Source organism: Malaya genurostris, chromosome 1, assembly GCF_030247185.1.
Source record: "Malaya genurostris strain Urasoe2022 chromosome 1, Malgen_1.1, whole genome shotgun sequence".
Classification (NCBI taxonomy): Eukaryota; Metazoa; Arthropoda; class Insecta; order Diptera; family Culicidae; genus Malaya; species Malaya genurostris.
The window spans coordinates 143,600,282-143,621,474 of NC_080570.1; the positions used below are offsets into that span (position 1 = coordinate 143,600,282).

Here is a 21,193-nt window from a genome sequence, read left to right on the forward strand (position 1 = left end):
GTGGAACACAACAGTTTATTCTTCTCGTAAAACTAAACAAACTTTCGAGTTAACACTAATCTAACAAATCGTTTTTGGTTACAATTTAATTCACTAAAAATTAAAACGGTTTGAAGCTTATTTTAATTACATAGTGCTGCCACTATAAACATTTATTACAAATAAAATTGAAAAAAAGTGAAATATTATCTGAAACTTTTTTGGTGAGCTAAAATTATACATTTTAATAAACCTGTTTTCTGAATTTCTTTATACTTGGCATCATTGTTCGCGTACCCTGCAAAAGTTTTTTCTTTTCACGATTTGCGGGTAGCAACATCAAAATCAGCCAATCAGAAACTGGTCCATTTTGGAACAAAAGCAGCCCCCCCAGTTGTCAGGTCTTGTCTTAGTGTAAAATCAGCTAGCAGGTTTTAACAGCTGAGATTGGTAATCCAATTTAAGTGTGTACCACTTTCTCTGAATATGATCGAGATTATACTTATTTCTTAGCAACTTTTTCCAAGCGTGTAGAACGTCTTTTTCAATCTACAGTAGTGCCAGGTATGCAAATTTGTTACTTCTTGTTACAGTACTATTTTTTCATCTCAGCAGCAAATAAGATTCCATCTCCAAATTTGGAAAGGATTTGACACATGTTTTGCAGATTTCTGAATTTTTTACAGACTTTTAGAACCGTTTTGTGCTTATTTTGTTGGTCACACTTATAAAAATTGAGTACTTCAAACGGATTTACATGCTGGTATTGGAAAATTTTCCCTGGCATCCCTGCCCGTCAGTGTGGTTTGACGGTCGCGTCTGAGAAAGCATTATTTTTCAATCAAATTTGCATTTCCTATTTATATATGCAAAATAACAAAAAATCTAGTATTTTAAAAGCAAAGTTGGTGATAACTGCTGGGTATTGAAGGTTTTATTTGATAAGACCATTGGCTAGAATGTGTACCGGGTAATGTTCAATCGCACAAGTGATCACAGTCAAATTTTCTACGCTGTGAAGAAAGACGTGTCGGGGTTGTTGCGTCTCGATTCAGCGCAAGGGCGACGAGACAAATCGTGTCATACATCCGGGCTAAACCGGCGGCATTGGTAAGACTGCTGTTTACAATTTTGGGTTCTGACTCACTGATCATCAGCTTTGTTTTTCGTAGCTACTGTCGATTGTCGTCATCGATAGAATAAGACAAAAACAAAACTGCACTACGCTTTTCCTTTTTCCTGCACTAGCCGCTTTCCGTGAGTATAGCGTAGTGTTCTTGGTGCGATTACTTTGTTGGTGTGATACTAGCGAAGAAAGAAAGCCGGTGTAGAAGAGAAAGAGATCGCCCGGATAAAAATAGTACGTGGGTGAGTATGATTAAATTGGCATCGATACCAACTTTCAAATCGAACTTAGTAGCAATTCTTACGACACTTGTGAAACATCGCTTGTTTTGTTGTGCTGTACCGAGATGGAAAATTTACGCAAAATAATTCATCTTTCCAGAAGTCAACCGGACATACCAAGCAATTCCCAACCGGAATCGTTACAGCGGTTACCATTCGGTGCACGGCTTGACGTAGACAGCAGAAGACGACGATCTCCGGGTGCCTTCCCGCGACACCAGCAGCAGCAAATCCTGAACGCCAGAATGTCCGGAACGACCGGAAAACGTAAGGAAATCTACAAATACTTGGCACCGTGGCCACTGTACTCGATGAACTGGTCGGTCCGGCCGGATAAACGCTTCCGGCTGGCGCTCGGCAGTTTCGTGGAAGAGTACAACAATAAGGTGCAGATTATCAGTCTCGATGAGGACACGAGCGAGTTCAGCGCCAAGAGGTTAGTTTTCGTTTTGTTGAACTATTATTAGATTGCGTCGATAAACGCACACACACGCCCGTACGAAGCGTTGTGATATGGAAGGCAGATGATGTTTTGACATATTTTCCGGTTGCGTTTTATTTTTTTGCTCTTCGTTGAAAACAACAGCTTCACGTGTTTCTGGTAAATAGATCACTTCGCTTAGGTGCAAAGTGATGTATCACAGAACGGCAGTTTCAATGGATTTGTTTGTACGGGATTGAATTACAATTTCATTGTTCTGTTTCAGCACGTTCGATCATCCGTACCCCACGACCAAGATCATGTGGATTCCGGACTCGAAAGGAGTATTTCCTGATCTTCTGGCTACCAGTGGAGACTACCTGCGAGTTTGGCGTGCTGGCGAACCGGACACGCGGCTGGAATGTGTTTTGAACAACAACAAAAACAGTGACTTTTGTGCTCCGCTCACTTCGTTCGACTGGAACGAGGTAGATCCGAATCTGGTCGGTACTTCGTCGATCGACACAACCTGCACCATCTGGGGGCTGGAGACGGGCCAACCGTTGGGTCGAATCAATCTGGTTTCCGGACACGTTAAAACTCAGCTGATTGCACACGACAAAGAGGTGTACGATATTGCGTTTTCTCGTGCGGGCGGAGGTCGCGATATGTTCGCTTCGGTGGGGGCAGACGGGAGCGTGCGAATGTTTGATCTACGTCACCTGGAACATTCGACAATAATCTACGAAGATCCGGCACATACGCCGCTGCTGCGGCTTGCCTGGAACAAACAGGATCCCAACTACTTGGCAACCGTCGCGATGGATTCTTGTGAAGTTATTATTCTGGATGTGCGAGTGCCGTGCACTCCGGTTGCCAGATTAAGTAACCACCGGGCTTGCGTGAACGGAATTGCTTGGGCACCGCACAGTTCCTGTCACATTTGCACTGCAGGCGATGACCATCAGGCGCTGATTTGGGATATTCAACAGATGCCACGGCCGATTGAGGATCCGATTTTGGCCTACACGGCAGCCGAAGGCGAAGTCAATCAAATCCAGTGGGGGGCCACGCAGCCCGATTGGATTGCTATCTGCTACAAGACGGCCTGTGAAATTTTAAGGGTTTAAAAGCTGACGACGTACTTTTATTTTATCAAATTGACACTATTGTACATACTGAAGACTGATTTGAGCTTTTTTTGTTTTGTTTTCTTTACTCTCCTGTACGCTTGCTTATCACTTACATTTACGGAGCTTCCAGTGTCACGTAGTAGTAGCTATTTTGTTTTATCATTTTCCACCCAACACAATGCCCGGTGCCCCCTGTTTATTTGTACATATTAGGCGCAGTGTGCTCAGCTGAAAAACCGATCTTCAAACAATCATTGATACGAGAGAAAAAAACCACAATCACGAGATAAGGCAAGCAGTGAAAGCAAGCCTGCGGTCATTACTCGGACCCCAACTCGCTACTCTTAGCGACCAATCGTACTGTTTTCTTTCCGTCGGGCCCCGAACAGTGGTTTCCCGCAAATGCAATCCCAGTAATAGTTACAGCGCATTTAGCGGCCTATATAGCCAATCTTGGAGACAAACAAAAAAAAACGAGTAACATTCTTGTGTTCATACATCGGTCTAACAAAAGTGTCGAGAGCGGTGATGGCGGTTGGCTTTCTGTAGGTTCGCCGCGTATTCTAATTTCCGGCCGTGTATCGCCGGGGATGAACACGAAAAAGTAAATTCTACAAATTACATACAAACACACAAACACAAGTAACAAAACCAATTAATTTTAAGCTAGACTCGTAGGGAAGAATAACAAAATATAACATATAAAAGATTTACACAGTTTTCAAACTGGTCTGCATTGGTAGTACACACACACACACATTTACTTAATCTGCTAAGTTTAGAGTAAATACTACAATAAAAGTAATACATTTTTATGAGAGTATCATTGAATCGTAACACTAAATGCTAACTTCTATGAATGATCATTTTAATAAGATCGCAATAAATATAACAAACCATAATTATGTTGTTTCAATCCATGTTGATGATTTTTTTTCATCGCTCGATGTCTCGCATCAATACTAAATAGCTTCAAAAATCCCTGGAATATATTTGCCGTCAATGAGTGTCAACGCCGCTATTCAGACCTTTTCTAAAGCGTTAACTTATGCGATTGATTACTTCGTACCAAAACGGACTGGGCAAAATTCTCGGTATCTACCGTGGGAAACTGTTGAATTGAAACATTTGGAAAGAACCGCTTTTAAACAATACTCCAAATATGGCGAATATGTACTGCGAATTCGTTATGTGGAGATAAATCAGATATATACAAAGAACAAGATATTTAAATAGTGTTTGTATTGAGACAAGAACGCCAATTTTTCATGGATTTACCTTTGCCCGCACTGACGAAACTAGCCATGCAGCATCAATCATGGTAAACCATGAGTTAGCAGACAAAATTTGACAGCTCTATCAGTCAAACGTCAGTCGTGATGGCAGAAACAGTGTCAGTCAGTCGTGATGACAGAAACAGTGAAACAACTCCGTTCAGAAGTGTGCGCGTTCTAAGAGCGGTACCGAGTCGCGTCGAAAAGAGACATCGTGCGGCATTTTATGGACCCCGGATACACCCGTTCCGGCATCTACAACATCTTGGCACTGTTAGACAACAATTAGAGCACCAAAAGAAAGCCCGGTTCCGGACGACCGACGACCCACAAGTTCCAAAATAAGCTGAAGAGGAAGGCCTTGGGAAAAGTGGTTACATAACTGCGTGCGCTTGGTCGAGAGGTCGGTGCAACCGTCTAAACAGTGAAAAAGTACCTGGCGAACGTGAACATACATGTCATGGTTTCGGAGCAGCAGCGGTAGCGGCTGAATAAGATGGTCAACTCGAATTTCCCGTGGCGGTGGTGATGAACGACTAGACCTATCTCACTCTGGATGGCAACGACTGGCAGGTCACGAAAACTGAGAAAGAATTGATATTAAAACGAAGAAAGAACTCAAAAACATGCCTAAACGCTTATTTTCTTTCGCCATGACGAACAATTCAGATTGTTTTGTAATATCTGAAATTCCGCTAGGAAGCCATCTCGGTCCTTTGATCTTCTTGCTGTACTTTAACGATGATTATTTTTTGTCTAAAAAAACCGCGGATGTCTTTCGCAGATAACCGCAAGATCTACCATGTACTCGCAGCTCAGAGGATGCGACGTTCCATCAGTGACAATTGGTAATCTTTGCAGATTGGTGCAAATTGAATCACAATAAATAACATTTGCGAGGAAAAAAGTACCTTTCAAATTCGAATACTATATTGTGGGATTCATGACTGGTCGATCGACGTGCATCAAGGATTCAAATAACTATCCGAAATACGAAAGTCGTGGATTGTTAACTAGTCACTGCAAGTAAGACGGGAGTTCAATTTAGAATCCGGGCACGTTTTTTGTTTTGCAACAGTCGAATTTCAAACATTTTTACAGCCATTAAAACATATAAATCATGCTTTAAAAAAGGTTAACCTGGAACGTAGCCCTCGGACTGGGAGTGTTATTGCTACACGTCAAAAAAAAACTATTTGAAATTTCTCCACTGAAAAGAGGGTATCAATAGGATTATGAGGAGACTCGGTAGAAAGCAGAACCTAGGATAGGACAACTTTGTTAGCTAAGTCCATTGATACGAATACTCTGCACTCTCATCGCTCAAGTTAGGATGAATTATACTTCTGACTTTGTCACAAGTGAATTCACCCCGATTCTGTGTTTTGATCCAATCGAAGCGTTTCGATCGAATGTGAACATTTGCAATTTTTAGTATATATTCTTTTCAGATATCTCAAATTTTTCAAAAAATTCCAATCGATTTTTTTTAATAAAATTTGGAAAAAGTCTATTACATTCTTTTTGTGGAATTTGGCCTTTCTGTTTCAACAAACTTCGCGGTCGATTCTTAACGTACAGAATCGTTGCATGGCTAGTACTGTGATCCTACTGACACTAAGAATCCTTCCAGGCCGGTGCTCGAACATAAGACAACTGGCTTGTAACACCAATGCGCTAAACGTTGAACCGTCAACCCGGGCGGATGTGGAAGACAACTTTAAATCTCACTTAGATTTCTCTGTTTCATTTTTATCTTATTCCTTCCTATGAACAAAAAAGGCGGGTGGGTAATGTCAGAGTTATAACTGGAGGACGTGAATACCAACAACACTGCCATGCTTCTTTCGCACTTCCGAGTATCAATAATTGCTCGTATAAGTTGATTATTTGAGTAAATTTTTTGTTTCCTTTCTCGTTTCCAGAATTGCAAAAGTGCTTCTACACTAAAGTATGACTGGAACTGATGTAGAACGCAGGTTCGGAACCCAGATCATGAATTTAGTTCTACAATTCTGAAACTTAACTCACTTTCAGAATCCTGTTTTCAAATTTAATTCTAGATCTGAATACTGAACTTGAATTCTAAACGTAAATTAAGACAAAGACCTGAGCGTTTGAGGCTTCACTCCACGTAGAAGGTCTGTTGTTGCTGCTGTTGGAGGAAGGTCCTTACCATGTCGCCCAGTTTCGTGTAAAGCATAAGAGGAAATTATCGATTTTCGACAATGGTTTACCTTTTGCACTCGTCCAGTTGACTATCGGGACAGATATGTCACTGAATAGCTCAAAACCGCCGTCCGAGTGCGAAAAATACAAGCAAGCGTGATGAGTTTCTCTCATTGTTTCCAAAAGTTTGAGCATTTTTGATTTGTCATAATTTGCTGATCATAAAGGGTGATTTTTTCAAGAGGCATAAGATTTGATTTTGAAAGAAAAACATAAAAAATTTATGAAATCTTTTTTGGATAGGATAGAACGATAATGTTTGAAGATGATTGCATGCAAATCCAATGCGCACGGTCCAATTTTGGATCACTGTCTCCAGCATATCGAGCGATATTTCCGAAATAAATGCTTCAATATTGACTTCCAGTGCATCAATTGTTGCTGGTTTATTCTTGTAGACATGAACCTTAACAGAAATAACGGACCCAAAGCGTGAGATAAACTGTTCACCGAAGGCGACTCTCAATTTGGTAATTGTTTTGCGTGTCGTGTGGGATGTGGCACCGTCTTGTTGAAACCACATGTCAGGCATGTCCAATTATTTCATTTCGAGCAAAAACAAAATTGCCAATCATCACAGACACGATTCACTCGTGATCTGTCAAAAACAGTATTGCCAGAAAGATACCAGCAAAAACATCACTCTTTATTTCTTGTAGCATGGAGAAAAAATTATATTGTTTCGTTTAGCACAACTGGAGATATTCACGATTAGGTTCTATCCATTCTTCCGCGAAACGAATTTTGAAAACGCGCCTCATAGTAAAGTAACACACAGAAAAATTTATTTTAAATTTAAATATATTACACTTTGAATTCAAACATATTCTATTTTGAATCAGTGCTTATTTTCAATTTCCTTTAAAACAAATACATTTGATATTCACTTCAAAGCAAACATTCATTCAGTAATCGCCGTTCAACCGAGAAGGTTGTGTATAGAAGCGTACAATTTAATAACGCTGGTTGGTTTACACGCGTTAAATACGACAACGGTTGAACTACAGGTAGAGACCTGTTGGCAGCAGCCGTTAAAACGTATAGTCGTGCTGCATAAGAGAGCCCTAGTGCTGGGCCAAGCTGGTGAAGGAAACAACAAAGGGCGTTTCCCAAACTCTACCCAGGCCGCAATATACAGCCACAAGTGCTGAGCAGGAGAGTGCAAAGGCACATCGAAGAGGAAGAGTGCAAAGGCACATAGAAGCAGGAGAGTGCAAAGGCACACCGGTGCGAAGGCACTTCGGTGCAGAAGCATATCGGTGCGGAGCACAAGGAAGAAGGAGAGAAGACAACTCGGTCTTTCCACTGCCATACAACACGCAGGTATACACCGGTGACCTGCGCTGGTTACAGCTGGCGAAGACAAAAGAGAATCGGAAATCGTGTGGTGCTGGATGTCAGGTAGCAGTAGCATCACATCGTATTCTATCGCTACAGTTAGCTTCAGCGTTGTATCAACGTCCAGATACATCCAACAAGAATCTAGAGCAACGAGGATCAACACGGCAGTGCAACAGAGATAGACAACAATTTCAAGGTAGAAGTTTTTTTTTCCTTTTGATTGAGTACTGTGTAGTGTTGGTTTTATTTTTTTTTTATTTTAAAGTTTGATTCAAAATTTTAATGTGATGGATGAATCCATGGACGTAAATCCTATCATGAATCCTATACCCCCCCGAACGAAAAAATATCAGGAGAGCTCTTCTGGGCCTTGGATAGTCTTTTTTAGACGTATATCAAAGCCATTAAATATTTTACAAATTTCTAAAGGTTTGACATCACGATTCTCTTCAATCAAAGAGATCATAAAAGTGAATAACGATAAAATTCGTGTTGTAGTAAATAATTTGAAACACGCGAATGATATTGTCTCTTCGGAACATTTCACTAGAGAGTATAAAGTTTACATACCCTCCAAAGATGTCGAGATTGACGGTGTTGTTACCGAAGCGAGTCTTTCGGTAGATGATTTACTCAAGCATGGTGTTGGTCGTTTCAAGAACTCCATGCTTGAGGGTGTGAAAATACTGGAGTGCAAACAACTGTACTCAGTAGTTCATGAAGAGGGAAAGAAAGTTTATCGCCCATCAGACTCGTTTCGAGTGACATTTGCCGGGTCTGCGTTGCCGTCCCATGTCTATGTCGATAAAATTCGCCTCCCTGTTCGGCTTTTTGTTCCAAATGTAATGAATTGTACGAGCTGCAAAAAATTCGGCCACACAGCTACTTACTGTAGTAATAAACCAAAATGTATTAAGTGTGAAGGGCCTCATAAAGATAATGATTGCAACAAGGAAATTGAAAAATGTATTTATTGTGGGGAGAGCCCTCATGATGATATTTCAGTATGCGCTGCATTTAAAGTGCACAAAGACAAAATTAAGCTTTCTTTAAAAGCACGGTCTAAGCGCACATATGCAGAAATGCTTAAAACGGTCATTGATGTCCCTCCTTTGGAAACCGAAAACGGGTTTTCAAATCTAGAGGAACCAGAGGACTCTGACTCTGACGTAAATAGTGAAGGTAATTCGTTTATCACTACCCAAGGGTCAGTTAAAAGAAAGAAGTCTTCCTCCAAATTACCAAAAAAGACACCTAAAATTTCATCTTCAAAAAAAGATCCCCGTGTTAAACAAAAAAAGTCAAAACCAAAGACTGTGCCTCCTGGTTTGTCAAATTCACAAACCAATCCAGGATCTAGCACAGAAAAGGATAATAATCCAGTGGGCTCCATTTCACAGCCACCAGTAGGATTACTGAAGTTTTCGGAAATTGTTGAATGGATTTTCTCAGCATTCAATATATCTGAACCCTTAAAGACCCTCATAATGGCATTCCTTCCAATAGCTAGAACCTTTTTGAAGCAGTTATCAGCTCAATGGCCAATTGTCTCAGGTTTTGTATCTTTTGATGGATAATTTATCACCCGCCGCAAATGATACAATCACTGTCCTGCAGTGGAATTGTCGAAGCATCATGCCAAAACTTGATTCATTTAAAATCTTATTGCATAGTCAAAAATGTGATGTATTTGCTTTATGCGAAACATGGCTTACTTCAAACATAGCTTTAAATTTTAATGATTTTAACATTATACGTCTCGATAGAGACTCTCCGTATGGTGGAGTGCTTTTGGGAATTAAGAAATGCTATTCCTTTTATAGATTAAACATCCCTTCAACTTCTAGTATAGAAGTTGTTGCTTGCCAAATGAACATTAAAGGCAAAGATATTTGCATAGCTTCGGTTTATATTCCTCCAAAAGCACAAGTTGGACAGCGACAGCTTAATGAAATGGTTGAAGCCCTTCCTGCTCCACGATTGATTCTGGGGGATTTAAATTCGCACGCACCCACATTTATGTGGGGTTCCGTTTACAATGATAGCAGATCATCTTTAATACAAAACATTTGTGACAATTTTAGCATGACGGTATTAAATATGGGTAGCATGACACGGATCCCAAGACCTCCTGCACGCCCAAGTGCATTAGATCTATCTCTTTGCTCAACATCAATTCGACTAGATTGCACCTGGAAAATATTGCCTGATTTACACGGTAGCGATCATTTACCAATCATCATCTCAATTAGCAGAAGCAATTGCATTGCTACTTCAGCTAGTATTCCATATGATTTGACAAAAAATATCGACTGGATTAAATACCAAAGTAGTATCTCTAGTATTTTGAATTCAATGGAAGAGCTCCCTCCACTTGAAAAATATGACTTCCTCATTTGTTCGATTCTGGAGGCAGCAGAACAATCCCAAACTAAACGCTTTCCTGGGCCAACGACTAACAGAAGGCCTCCCAACCCCTGGTGGGATAAAGAGTGCTCAGAGGCTAAATTCGCAAAACAAAATGCTTGCAAGACGTTTCTAAAACGGGGAGGAGGAACTCCTCAGAATTTTGAAAAACTTATGGTTTTAGAAACCAAGTACAAGAGCATACTTCGAGCCAAAAAATGTAGCTATTGGAGACATTTTGTCGAAGGTTTGTCAAGAGAAACCTCAATGAGCACTCTTTGGAATACGGCCAGACGAATGAGGAATCGTAACGTGGGCAATGAGAGTGATGAATACTCGAACCGATGGATATTTGACTTTGCTAGGAAAGTTTGCCCAGATTCTGTTCCTACGCAGAGCATTATACGGGAATCTCCTCCAAATAATGGTTTTATTAATAACCCATTTTCAATTATGGAATTTTCTATAGCACTCTTGTCTTGTAACAATAACGCTCCTGGGTTGGACAGAATTAAATTCAACTTGGTGAAGAATCTGCCCGACCTCGCAAAAAGACGTTTGTTGGAATTGTTCAACAAGTTTCTTGAGCAAAATATTGTTCCACCTGACTGGAGACAAGTGAAAGTTATCGCCATTCAAAAGCCGGGGAAACCAGCTTCCAATCACAACTCATATAGACCCATTGCGATGTTGTCCTGCATCAGAAAATTGTTCGAAAAAATTATTCTACGACGTCTCGACACTTGGGTCGAGACGAACGGTTTGTTGTCAGATACTCAGTTTGGCTTCCGTAGAAATAAAGGGACGAATGATTGCCTTGCATTACTTTCGTCTGACATCCAAATTGCCTTCGCTCAAAAGCAACAAATGGCATCTGTATTTTTAGACATTAAAGGAGCATTTGATTCAGTTTCCATTGATGTTCTTTCAGACAAGCTCCACCAACATGGACTCCCAGCGGTTATAAATAATTATTTGCACAACCTTTTGTCAGAGAAACGCATGTATTTTTCATATGGCGATTTGACAACATTCAGAATTAGCTACATGGGTCTACCGCAAGGCTCATGCCTCAGTCCGCTCCTTTATAATTTTTACGTGAATGACATTGACAGCTGTCTAGTAACCCCATGTACACTAAGACAATTGGCAGATGATGGCGTGGTTTCAGTTACTGGACCCAAAGCTATTGATCTGCATAAACCATTGCAAGATACCTTAGATAACTTGTCCGATTGGGCTGTTCATCTTGGTATCGAATTCTCTGCGGAGAAAACAGAGTTAGTCGTCTTTTCAAGAAAGCATGATCCCGCGCAGCTTCAGCTCCATATGATGGGAAGAATGATCCAACAGGTTTTAACTTTTAAATACCTCGGGGTGTGGTTCGATTCCAAATGCACGTGGGGAGGACACATTAGGTATCTGATAACGAAATGCCAACAAAGAGTAAATTTTCTTCGAACAATAACAGGATCTTGGTGGGGTGCTCATCCGCAAGATCTAATAAAATTGTATCAAACAACGATACTTTCAGTGATGGAATATGGATGCGTTTGTTTTCGTTCCGCTGCAAACTCTCATATTATCAAACTTGAGCGAATTCAGTACCGTTGTTTGCGAATTGCCTTAGGCTGCATGCATTCGACACATACAATGAGTCTTGAAGTTCTGGCGGGAGTTCTTCCATTAAAAGATCGATTTTGGGAGCTTTCATCACGCCTGCTAATAAGATGTGAGGTGCTGAATCCCATGGTAATTAATAATTTCGAACGACTAGTCGAGCTTCGATCTCAAACAAATTTCATGACAGTATATTTTAACCATATGTCACAGGAAATCAACCCATCAAGATATATTCCTATCCGTGTCAGCATCCTAAGTGCCCCTGACTCAACTTTATTTTTCGATACATCCATGCAGCGCGAAGTGCGTGGAATCCCGGGTCATCTACGCTCGACGGAAATCCCAAAAATATTTTCAAGTAAGTTCAGGCATATTGACTCTGAGAAAATGTTTTACACGGACGAGTCGCGAATTGAAGAAGCGACAGGGTTTGGTATGTTCAACAATAATGTTTCGGCCTCATTTAGGCTTCAAGAACCTGCATCTGTTTATATAGCAGAGCTAGCAGCAGTTCATTATAGTTTGAGTGTAATCGTCACATTATCTCCAAACCATTATTTCCTCTTCACAGATAGTCTGAGTGCAATTGAAGCCATCCGCTCAAACATGACTGGCAAGACCGAACCGTTTTTCCTGGGCAAAATAAAACAGTGCCTGAACGACATATTGAACAATAATTATCTAATCACTATTGTCTGGGTCCCGGCTCATTGGTCCATACCTGGCAATGAAAGAGCCGATATTTTAGCCAAACGGGGTGCTATTGAGGGTGAAATTTATGAGAGACCGATTGCTTTCAACGAATTCTATAGCTCGTCTCGCCAAAGAACACTTGCCAGCTGGCAAGCTTCTTGGGATAAAGATGATCTGGGTCGGTGGATGCACTCAATTATTCCGAAAATATCGACAAAGGCATGGTTCAGGGGACTGGATGTGAGTAGGGATTTCATTCGTGTGATGTCCAGACTCATGTCCAATCACTACACGTTAGATGCACATCTCCTTCGAATTGGGCTCTCCGAGACTAATCATTGTGCTTGCGGAGAAGGTTATCGGGATATTGATCATGTCGTTTGGACATGCGTGGAGTATTGTGATGTCAGATCTCAACTAATAAATTCTTTGCGTACCCAAGGTAGACTATCCAATGTCCCAGTTCGAGACATTCTTGCTTGTCGTGACCTTTCATACATGAAACTTATTTATCATTACATAAAGAAAATTGGAATTTCAATTTAATAAAGGCCCCTTTTAAGACTTAGTTCTGATTCCAGCTGCGTCCATGAGTTCAACCAATAGCTAAATTAGAATAAAAATTATGTAATGATACAAACAAACTCGAAACAGTTTATGAAATTATCAACAAAATGTCTGAAAATAACAGCTTATTTTATAATTTATAGAAGTTAATCTTGAAATAATATTTCCGAATAGATTTCATAATTAATGACGAGTTACCTAAGATGATATTTAAGTAATAAGAGGAATATGTTTTAATAAATTCAAATCGTTGTGACTATGTTAGAATTAAATTAGGATAAGAATTTTATGTAAAAGTGATGCTACGGCGAAGAAAAACTTATGTAAACTGCCTTAAGAAATAAACGTATTTATGAAAAAAAAAAAGCAAACATTTTTTTATTTCTGCGCGCACAGAAATAATTAAAATAGGCATTAAATTAAAATATATTTTGCTTTGAATTCAAATATACTTCATTTCCATCTCAATTTCATTCCACTTGGAATCAAATACAATTATTATTTGATTCAAAGCAAATTAGTGTTGTTTCTAAAATCAGTCAATGATGGAATTTTTTTAAATTCAATAAATTGATATTTAAAAAGAATTTTTTACTAAATATTGTAAATTAAATTTTCATTCATTATTGATTTTAGTTTGTGCGCTCAGCTAAGTACGGTTGCAGCATTGACTCCTGTACTTCCTTTCGTTCAATAATTTCGCAAGGCTCTGCTGTGAAACCATTCTCTGGAATGGATACTATGGATAATAGTGCAGATAGTTTTAAATCGTTAACTGCTTCGAAAGTTATTACTTCCTCGAACAACGTGTTCCGCTTGAATTGTGTAACAAAATGAAATCTTAGAAAAAAGTCGTGTTAAATATCACAAAATCAACTAGTTCCAATGCTTGATTCAATGAAAATATTTTAGAATCAACAATCTCTGGTAGGATGATCCAACAGGTTTTGACTTTCAAATACCTTGGGGTGTGGTTTGATTCCAAATGCACGTGGGGAGGACACATTAGGTTTCTGATAACAAAATGCCAACACAGAGTAAATTTTCTTCGAGCAATAACAGGATCTTGGTGGGGTGCTCATCCGGAAGATCTAATAAAATTGTATCAGACAACGATACTTTCAGTGATGGAATATGGATGCGTTTGCTTTCGTTCCGCTGCAAACTCTCATATTATCAAATTAGAGTGAATTCAATATCGTTGTTTGCGAATTGCTTTAGGCTGCATGCATTCGACACATACAATAAGTCTTAAAGTTCTGGCAAAAATGAACCGTTTTTCTTGGGCAAAATAAAACAGTGCCTGAACGACATATTGAACAATAATTATCAAATCACAATAGTTTGGGTCCCGGCTCATTGCTCCATTCCAGGTAATGAAAGAGCCGATATTTTAGCCAAAAAAGGGTGAAAGTTATGAGAGACAGATTGCTTTCAACGAATTCTATAGCTCGTCTCGCCAAAGAACACTTGCCAGCTTCTTGGGATAGAGATGATTTGGGTCGGTGGATGCACTCAATTATTCCTAAAATATCGACAAAGGCATGGTTCAGGAGACTGGATGTGAGTAGGGATTTCATTCGTGTCATGTCCAATCACTACACGTTAGATGCACATCTCCTTCGAATTGGACTTTCCGATACTAATCATTGTGCTTGTGGCGAAGGTTACCGCGATATTGACCATGTTGTTTGGACGTGCGTGGAGTATCGTGATGTCAGATCTCAACTAATAAATTCCTTGCGTACCCAAGGTAGACTATCCAATGTCCCAGTTCGCGACATTCTTGCTTGTCGTGACGTTCCTTATATGAAACTTCTTTATCATTTTATTAAGTCCATTGGAGTTCCAATTTAAATTTTATTTTATGTTAGACTGTTTTCTCTTCCATGAGTTCAACCAATAGCCAGCTATCTTATATTAAATAAAAGTGATGATCTGATACAAACAAACCTGAAATAGTTATAAGATCATGTACAAAATAAATGTATTTCATTTAATGTCATTTATAATAGCAACTCGTTTTTTTAAAAACAGTGTTTAGATTAACTAATGAATACCAACATACTAATATGATATTCGAAATGTATTAGGTTTAAAGTACTATGTATTGTGGATGCCACGGCGAAGAAAAACTTATGTATATTGCCTATGAAATAAACGTATTTATGAAAAAAAAAAAAAACAATCTCTGGTATTTGATTCAAGAACGAAAAATTTTAATCAACATTAAAGAATTTGATACTAAGACTCAGTATATTTGATATCTCCATATCTTCCATATCTCAATATATTAGAATCTAATATGCATTGCCACACTGAATTTGATCCAAAAAGAGTTTTATTTGATTTGAATTTTTATTCAAAAATAGTTGTATTTGATTCGAACAATTGTTTGAAATTGACTTGAAGACTCATTATATTAGAATCTAATGTGTTCTATTTCTCTGCGTGAAGACGTATTCTCATCAAAATACATGAAATATGATTATTTTGTTTGAACGATTAAACTTAAACAAGTAAACATCCACCTCCAAAAGGAATCATAGTACATTTTAACATCAGATGATGATCAGATCAGATTCCCTTTTCGTTTTACTGTTATGAGTGGCTTCCAGCTGTACTGAATCTTCAAAGGGGATGCTGACACGTGACTTATTGGTCATTATCACACAACAAAAACATGAGATTTTTCGATAAACATAATTAAACATGGCTTCCTTATAATTTGGCAATGCGAATCAGATCACATGAGTCTATAACAAACCGTTTTAGGGTCTCATCCAATCTGTCGACAAAGAAAGTTAGTTGCCGCGGGACGACTACAAATTTCAATACCAAGCTTATCCAGCTTTTGAGATATTTGCGTTAGATTAGCTTGACTGTATCAAACTGCGCTACTTCGAAAGGATGGGAAAGATTCTCTGAGTCTCGCTTCGGACCTGCTTAGCCACACAAACCACTAAGCTATCGACTCTATGCGCAATCGCTGCAATTCCAATCTGGTCGCGAGAGTCAAGAGCAAACTGACTTTACTAGTCAAACACTGGTGAGTTATAAATCCAGTGATAACGCGCTGAGCGAACACAGTCCGACTGTGCTTCTCGAAGGTGACCCGTCGCCATTGCCGTCTTTTTTTTTTGTGATTTTGAGACCTCGGTTTGAAATAACTTGCAGTGAAAGTAGAATCCCGCTGTGATGTGCGAACGTGGTTCCCAATGTTACCAGCGGTACCAGGAGTGGGAAAACAACGAGGAGATCCAGATATTCCGCGAGTATCTGCGCATTCCTACGGTGCATCCCGATGTGAACTACGGTAGGTGCGGCCGGACTGGCGGATGTGTTAAGTTTTTTATCCTCTGTGATTGGATCAGTTTCAATTGAATCAATTTAAGTCTCGGACTTAAACGATCCTTTCCGGTCGGTTGAAATTAGCAGTCCAGAGGGGCGTCGGTTTGCCTGTTTTTTTTTTAATCATTCGTAAGAGCTGTAGTTTTAAGCAACAATGTAAGATTGTCGTATTTCATCTCCATTTCATCCAATTCATCTAAGATGATTGTCACAGTTCAAAAAAGATAAGACAGTCGTTGGTTGGTTATTTTGAAACAAACCCAGATAAGATAGGACAACTTCTGTCGCTACAGTCTAACGTTTTGTTTTATCCCAATGTCAACTCACAGATGAGTGCGTCAAGTTTTTGAAACGACAAGCGGAGGATCTTCAGCTGCCGGTGCAGGTGATCGAGGTGAACCCGGGCAAACCGATCGTGATCATAACATGGGAGGGTACGGATCCCGCGGAAAAGTCCATCATTTTGAACTCGCACACGGACGTCGTGCCGGTGTACGCCGAACGTTGGTCCCATCCACCGTTCGCAGCCGACATGGACAACGAGGGAAGGATTTATGCACGTGGCGCCCAGGACATGAAGTGCGTTGGGATGCAATTTTTGGCGGCGATTCGTGCCCTGAAACGGGATGGCGTACGCCTCAAGAGGACGATCCACGCAACGTTCGTGCCGGACGAGGAAATTGGCGGCAAACTGGGTATGAAGGAATGGGTTCACAAGGAAAGTTTCCAGCAGCTGAACTGTGGTTTCGCGATCGACGAAGGAATTGCGGGCCCCGGAGAAGAGTTCCCTCTGTTCTACGGGGAACGAAGTGTTTGGCGTGAGTTTGGAATATGATTTGTTTTGATTTATTTCAATCAAATGTTTTTTTTTTTTTTTTCTAGACGTTCTGTTTCATATTTCGGGGACTCCCGGGCATGGTTCACTGCTGCTGAAGGACACTGCCGGACAGAAGGCTCGATACCTTATCGATAAATTGATGGATATGCGAGCACAGGAGGTGCAAAAGTTGGAAAATAATCCCGAATTCACCATCGGAGATGTGACGACCATTAACATCACGATGATGTCGGTAAGTTTCTCTTGAACGTCACATCTGAATATATTCATAATGATGATAAATTCCCAAAGGGTGGAGTGCAAAGCAACGTCGTTCCGCCAGAGTTGATGGTTTGTTTCGATATTCGTGTGGCCATCGATGTAAAACATCTGGAACTGGAAAACCAACTGCTTGACTGGTGCCGCGAAGCCGGCGGTGGCATAGAGCTAGAGTACGATCAGAAGTGTCCTTTTGTGAAACCTACCAAACTGGACGGATCGAACCCCTACTGGGTAGCTTTCAAAGATGCCTTGGACGAGCTGGGCCTCAAGGTAAAACCACAAATCTTTCCCGGTGGCACCGACAGTCGTTACATTCGGGGAATCGGAATACCGGCGATTGGATTTTCACCCATGAATAACACGCCGGTGCTTCTGCACGATCACGACGAGTTCATCCACGTGGATACCTACCTGAAGGGTATCGAAATCTACAAGAAAATTATCTCAAACGTTGCCGATTGTTAGTTGTCAAAATAAAACCATATTTTCACAAACCCATCAACTATTATTTTATTTCAGCAACTTATCCATGTAGGCCCCTTCAATTAAATCCTTCTCATCGATTTCAAACAGCTTCATCATTTCATTCGCCATCTCAGTCCCATCGTCGACGGTTTGCTCTGGATTTAGACATACTTCAAATTCCAGGAAATATCCCAAACCTTCCACGTCATCCAGATGAATACGGGTCTGCTTATGCAGGAACAGATGCCGTTGTTTTCGAACTTCCCCTTTCACGCCAACGCTTTCAGCCAAGATCGTTTCCATCAATTTCGGTTCGTCCAAATCGATCTTGTGGAAGGTGGATAACTTCGGGCCACCCACGTCCGGTCGAAAGTACTGAATTAGCTCCGATTTTTTAGTCTGCAATGGGACATTAAACGATAAATCAGTAGGTGATCGAAGGAAGACTACCGCGACAGCTAGGTGAACCGCAGAGACAGGGAGTAGAAGGTGCGCCTGTTGAGACACCTCCGGAGTCCTCTCCGTAATCAAAGAATAACTCTTCGGCGGCTTCGATGTCACGTTGTGCGAACATTGCCACCCTGGGTAGCGGAGAGTTGACGTGAACGGAAACCGTTTGACAGTTAGGATCGCAGCTGTGATTCATATAGCGTCCAATGTTTCCTTTGAATTCCGGATCGATGAAGGTTTGCGTCCCGGTGCTTCGATCCCGATGTTTTTCATTCAAACAAAGAATGTAATTTTTCCGTCCTTCACGATCGTTCGATTTGTTACGTCTTTCGGCTTCCGATCGGGTGAGAATTTCACCAGCATACTCACAAACGAAAGCACCTTTGGGAACAGGTTCGATGGTGAAAAGTCCCAATTGGTTAGGAATTATCCCACTGAGTCGAACTTCTAGCGCTTTCCGGGGACCGAATTGTACCAGCCGATTCAAGCAGGTCTGCTGACAACCGCATTCGTTAGAACACTCGACCAGCACATCACGGTTTTCTCGCAGGACAAGTTCGCCACCGAAAGCCAAATAGTTTCCTCCCATTGGGCAGGATAAGCAAGTAGAATCTCGTTCACAGTGGCAATGTGCTCCATAAGAATATTCCAATCGATTTTTAAGCTCAGCGAATGTTTCACTTCCGTCGTCTTCCTGGGGCAGATTTTCAATCAAGTATTCTACTCTCGAATCAACGTGCTGGTAGTTATCTTCCGCTTCCAAGTGCTCCCGTTCTCCACATCGTCGAACTATTCCACATCCACGATTGAAAGCATCTCGCGATTCACGGATATTTATCATTGTTTATTGTCACTTTTAAGAAATCGAAATTACATTACATCAAGTATCTACCACCATACCTCCAGATAACGCAACTTTAGCCGGCCCTTCTGAGCATTGAAAAAAACGTCGTGTTGTTTTATCACTTCACCACTGGAGCCCGTCAGTTGCTCTGCAATCTTCACCATTCGTCGAAATGATTCTTCATCTTGAATGGTGGCTTTAATTTCAATATTTCGGGATGCTACGGATGCCTCGACAGCGGACATGTTTAACCGCCTTTTTTAGGTACACATGAACCGAAGGAATGATATTCGCCAACCACAACCCCTCCCGGTGTACCCTTGCTACAACACTGGTCGCATGTTTTGCTCACCGTAAATTGACATTTCTCACGAAGGAGGCAGCGTGGTAAAATAGGGATGGCTCCTTTTTCGGACTCTTCGAATATTCCACAATCGATTATATTTTTCAGAATAATCGATTCGATTAATAATTTGTTCATAAATACTCGATTAAACGAGTGGATTATCACTCATTCGTATTCCCAGTTATTTACTTGGATTACAAGGGAAAAATCACTCTAAACTTTGTCTGAACTCACACAACATTTTATCATTTACACACTTAAAACTAAATTTTGATCTCGGCGAAAATAGATGCCGAAAACGAACAGAGAAGCGATATTTTACTGAAAAGAATTTTTTGAAAAATACAAGAATAAGCTGTAATATTCGAAAGAGAAGGTAAACAAAGAGAAACTGTTGTACCTGGGACCTTTTTTAATGTTTATCGAGAATACTCAGTTTATTATTTTCGATTTGTCGGGCAGTCAAAATGATATATTGATATTCGGTTATGTAAACTCCCGTTTTTCCCAGCGATTGGTCGTTTTACCGAAATCATCAAATTAATGATATCAACTTACCGGAATTTTAGTAAACAGTTTTTAAACAACCGAGATTCGGTGATTAATCAAAGTAGTCATTTTTCTTCTATGCAAAACTAAGCGAATATTTCGGGAAAAAATCTTAGTGTGTGGGAGAGATTGATTTCTCCCACGAATAAAGTTCTCTCGCGTTTTATCGCTAAAATTTTGTCTGCATGTTCCATTTTCTAGAAGCTTTGCAACTATTCAAGCGTTCGTACTGATAATTTATAATATTTTTGGGAATTGCATAACACTGCGTAAAACATTTTCTCTACAAAAATTTGGTCCAAAATGTCTATCTTGACCGGACTGATGGAGCACCGAATCATTGGTTATTATAAAAATCTAAATACATACAAGGACGTGATTGTGGCATGTGAATAATAGTTTTGATGCTTTTCCTATCTTGAGGGTCGTCCACTCACTGGGATTTCTGAGCATAGGCAGCACTCTCAGCAAGATCTGGAGGCGAAACCCTTTATCAGTGATTGCAGACGATTTCGAAGCGTTTTTAACAAAAATCGTTAGATGGAATATGTGCGAACCATTTTAATTAAGCCCATAATACATTTATATTTGTAATTTCGCCTTCTTCTTTTGCGACATTTGAAACCGTGGTAAATACTCATCGATTCGTTTGGTCCTATTCACTTTTGTCAATTGAACATCGTTATTCTCAAATCAACAGTTTATCAACCTGGGTTGCCAGTTCCAAACAGATTTCCCAAAATCTCATTTTTACATGACGAGTTATTAAGGGGTTGTTATATTAAAAATACAGTTTTAAAAGCGAGTGGCAGGTCGTGTCGTCGATCTAATGCTTGATTTTAAATTGTAATAAATTCCAATACAACGCATCAAAGTGTTTGAAACGACTATCTAATTCCTGACAGAACAGCCAGGTAAAATTTTGCGCATCTGCGTATAAGAAATACTCCAATGCACGTGTAAAATTTTGTAAGTTAAGTATCATGAGAAAAAACCAAAAATAAAAAAACCCAACA

At 40.1% G+C, this 21,193-nt stretch overlaps 3 protein-coding genes across 3 annotated transcripts; 2 read left to right on the forward strand and 1 right to left on the reverse strand.

Moving 5' to 3' along the window:
* The first annotated feature begins 779 nt into the window (after positions 1 to 779).
* Positions 780 to 3,843, forward strand: LOC131426016 (DDB1- and CUL4-associated factor 7). Its single transcript, XM_058588410.1, has 4 exons — positions 780 to 1,089; positions 1,152 to 1,347; positions 1,487 to 1,822; positions 2,094 to 3,843. The coding sequence occupies exons 3-4, from the start codon at positions 1,632 to 1,634 to the stop codon at positions 2,935 to 2,937; spliced, it is 1,035 nt and encodes a 344-aa protein (XP_058444393.1). The 5' UTR covers positions 780 to 1,089; positions 1,152 to 1,347; positions 1,487 to 1,631; the 3' UTR covers positions 2,938 to 3,843.
* Positions 3,844 to 16,137: 12,294 nt separating this feature from the next.
* Positions 16,138 to 18,017, forward strand: LOC131426017 (aminoacylase-1A-like). The gene is made up of 4 exons (XM_058588411.1): positions 16,138 to 16,389; positions 16,754 to 17,242; positions 17,307 to 17,494; positions 17,554 to 18,017. The coding sequence occupies exons 1-4, from the start codon at positions 16,272 to 16,274 to the stop codon at positions 17,986 to 17,988; spliced, it is 1,230 nt and encodes a 409-aa protein (XP_058444394.1). The 5' UTR covers positions 16,138 to 16,271; the 3' UTR covers positions 17,989 to 18,017.
* On the reverse strand, positions 18,008 to 19,596 carry LOC131426018 (uncharacterized). The gene is made up of 2 exons (XM_058588412.1): positions 19,339 to 19,596; positions 18,008 to 18,387 (listed from the first exon to the last, which is right to left on the reverse strand). Exons 1-2 carry the CDS (start codon positions 19,525 to 19,527, stop codon positions 18,034 to 18,036), a joined length of 543 nt encoding a protein of 180 aa, XP_058444395.1. The 5' UTR covers positions 19,528 to 19,596; the 3' UTR covers positions 18,008 to 18,033.
* Positions 19,597 to 21,193: the final 1,597 nt, after the last annotated feature.

Excerpts from the sequence above, each read along its gene's own strand:
- LOC131426016 (XM_058588410.1), top strand. The coding sequence starts at position 1,632 with ATGTCCGGAACGACCGGAAAACGTAAGGAAATCTACAAATACTTGGCA. Across the intron at positions 1,823-2,093 it reads AGCGAGTTCAGCGCCAAGAG|CACGTTCGATCATCCGTACC; the intron begins GTTAGTTTTCGT and ends GTTCTGTTTCAG.
- LOC131426017 (XM_058588411.1), top strand. The coding sequence starts at position 16,272 with ATGTGCGAACGTGGTTCCCAATGTTACCAGCGGTACCAGGAGTGGGAA. Across the intron at positions 16,390-16,753 it reads GCATCCCGATGTGAACTACG|ATGAGTGCGTCAAGTTTTTG; the intron begins GTAGGTGCGGCC and ends GTCAACTCACAG. Across the intron at positions 17,495-17,553 it reads TTAACATCACGATGATGTCG|GGTGGAGTGCAAAGCAACGT; the intron begins GTAAGTTTCTCT and ends AAATTCCCAAAG.
- LOC131426018 (XM_058588412.1), bottom strand. The coding sequence starts at position 19,527 with ATGTCCGCTGTCGAGGCATCCGTAGCATCCCGAAATATTGAAATTAAA. Across the intron at positions 18,388-19,338 it reads TAAAGTTGCGTTATCTGGAG|ACTAAAAAATCGGAGCTAAT; the intron begins GTATGGTGGTAG and ends GTCCCATTGCAG.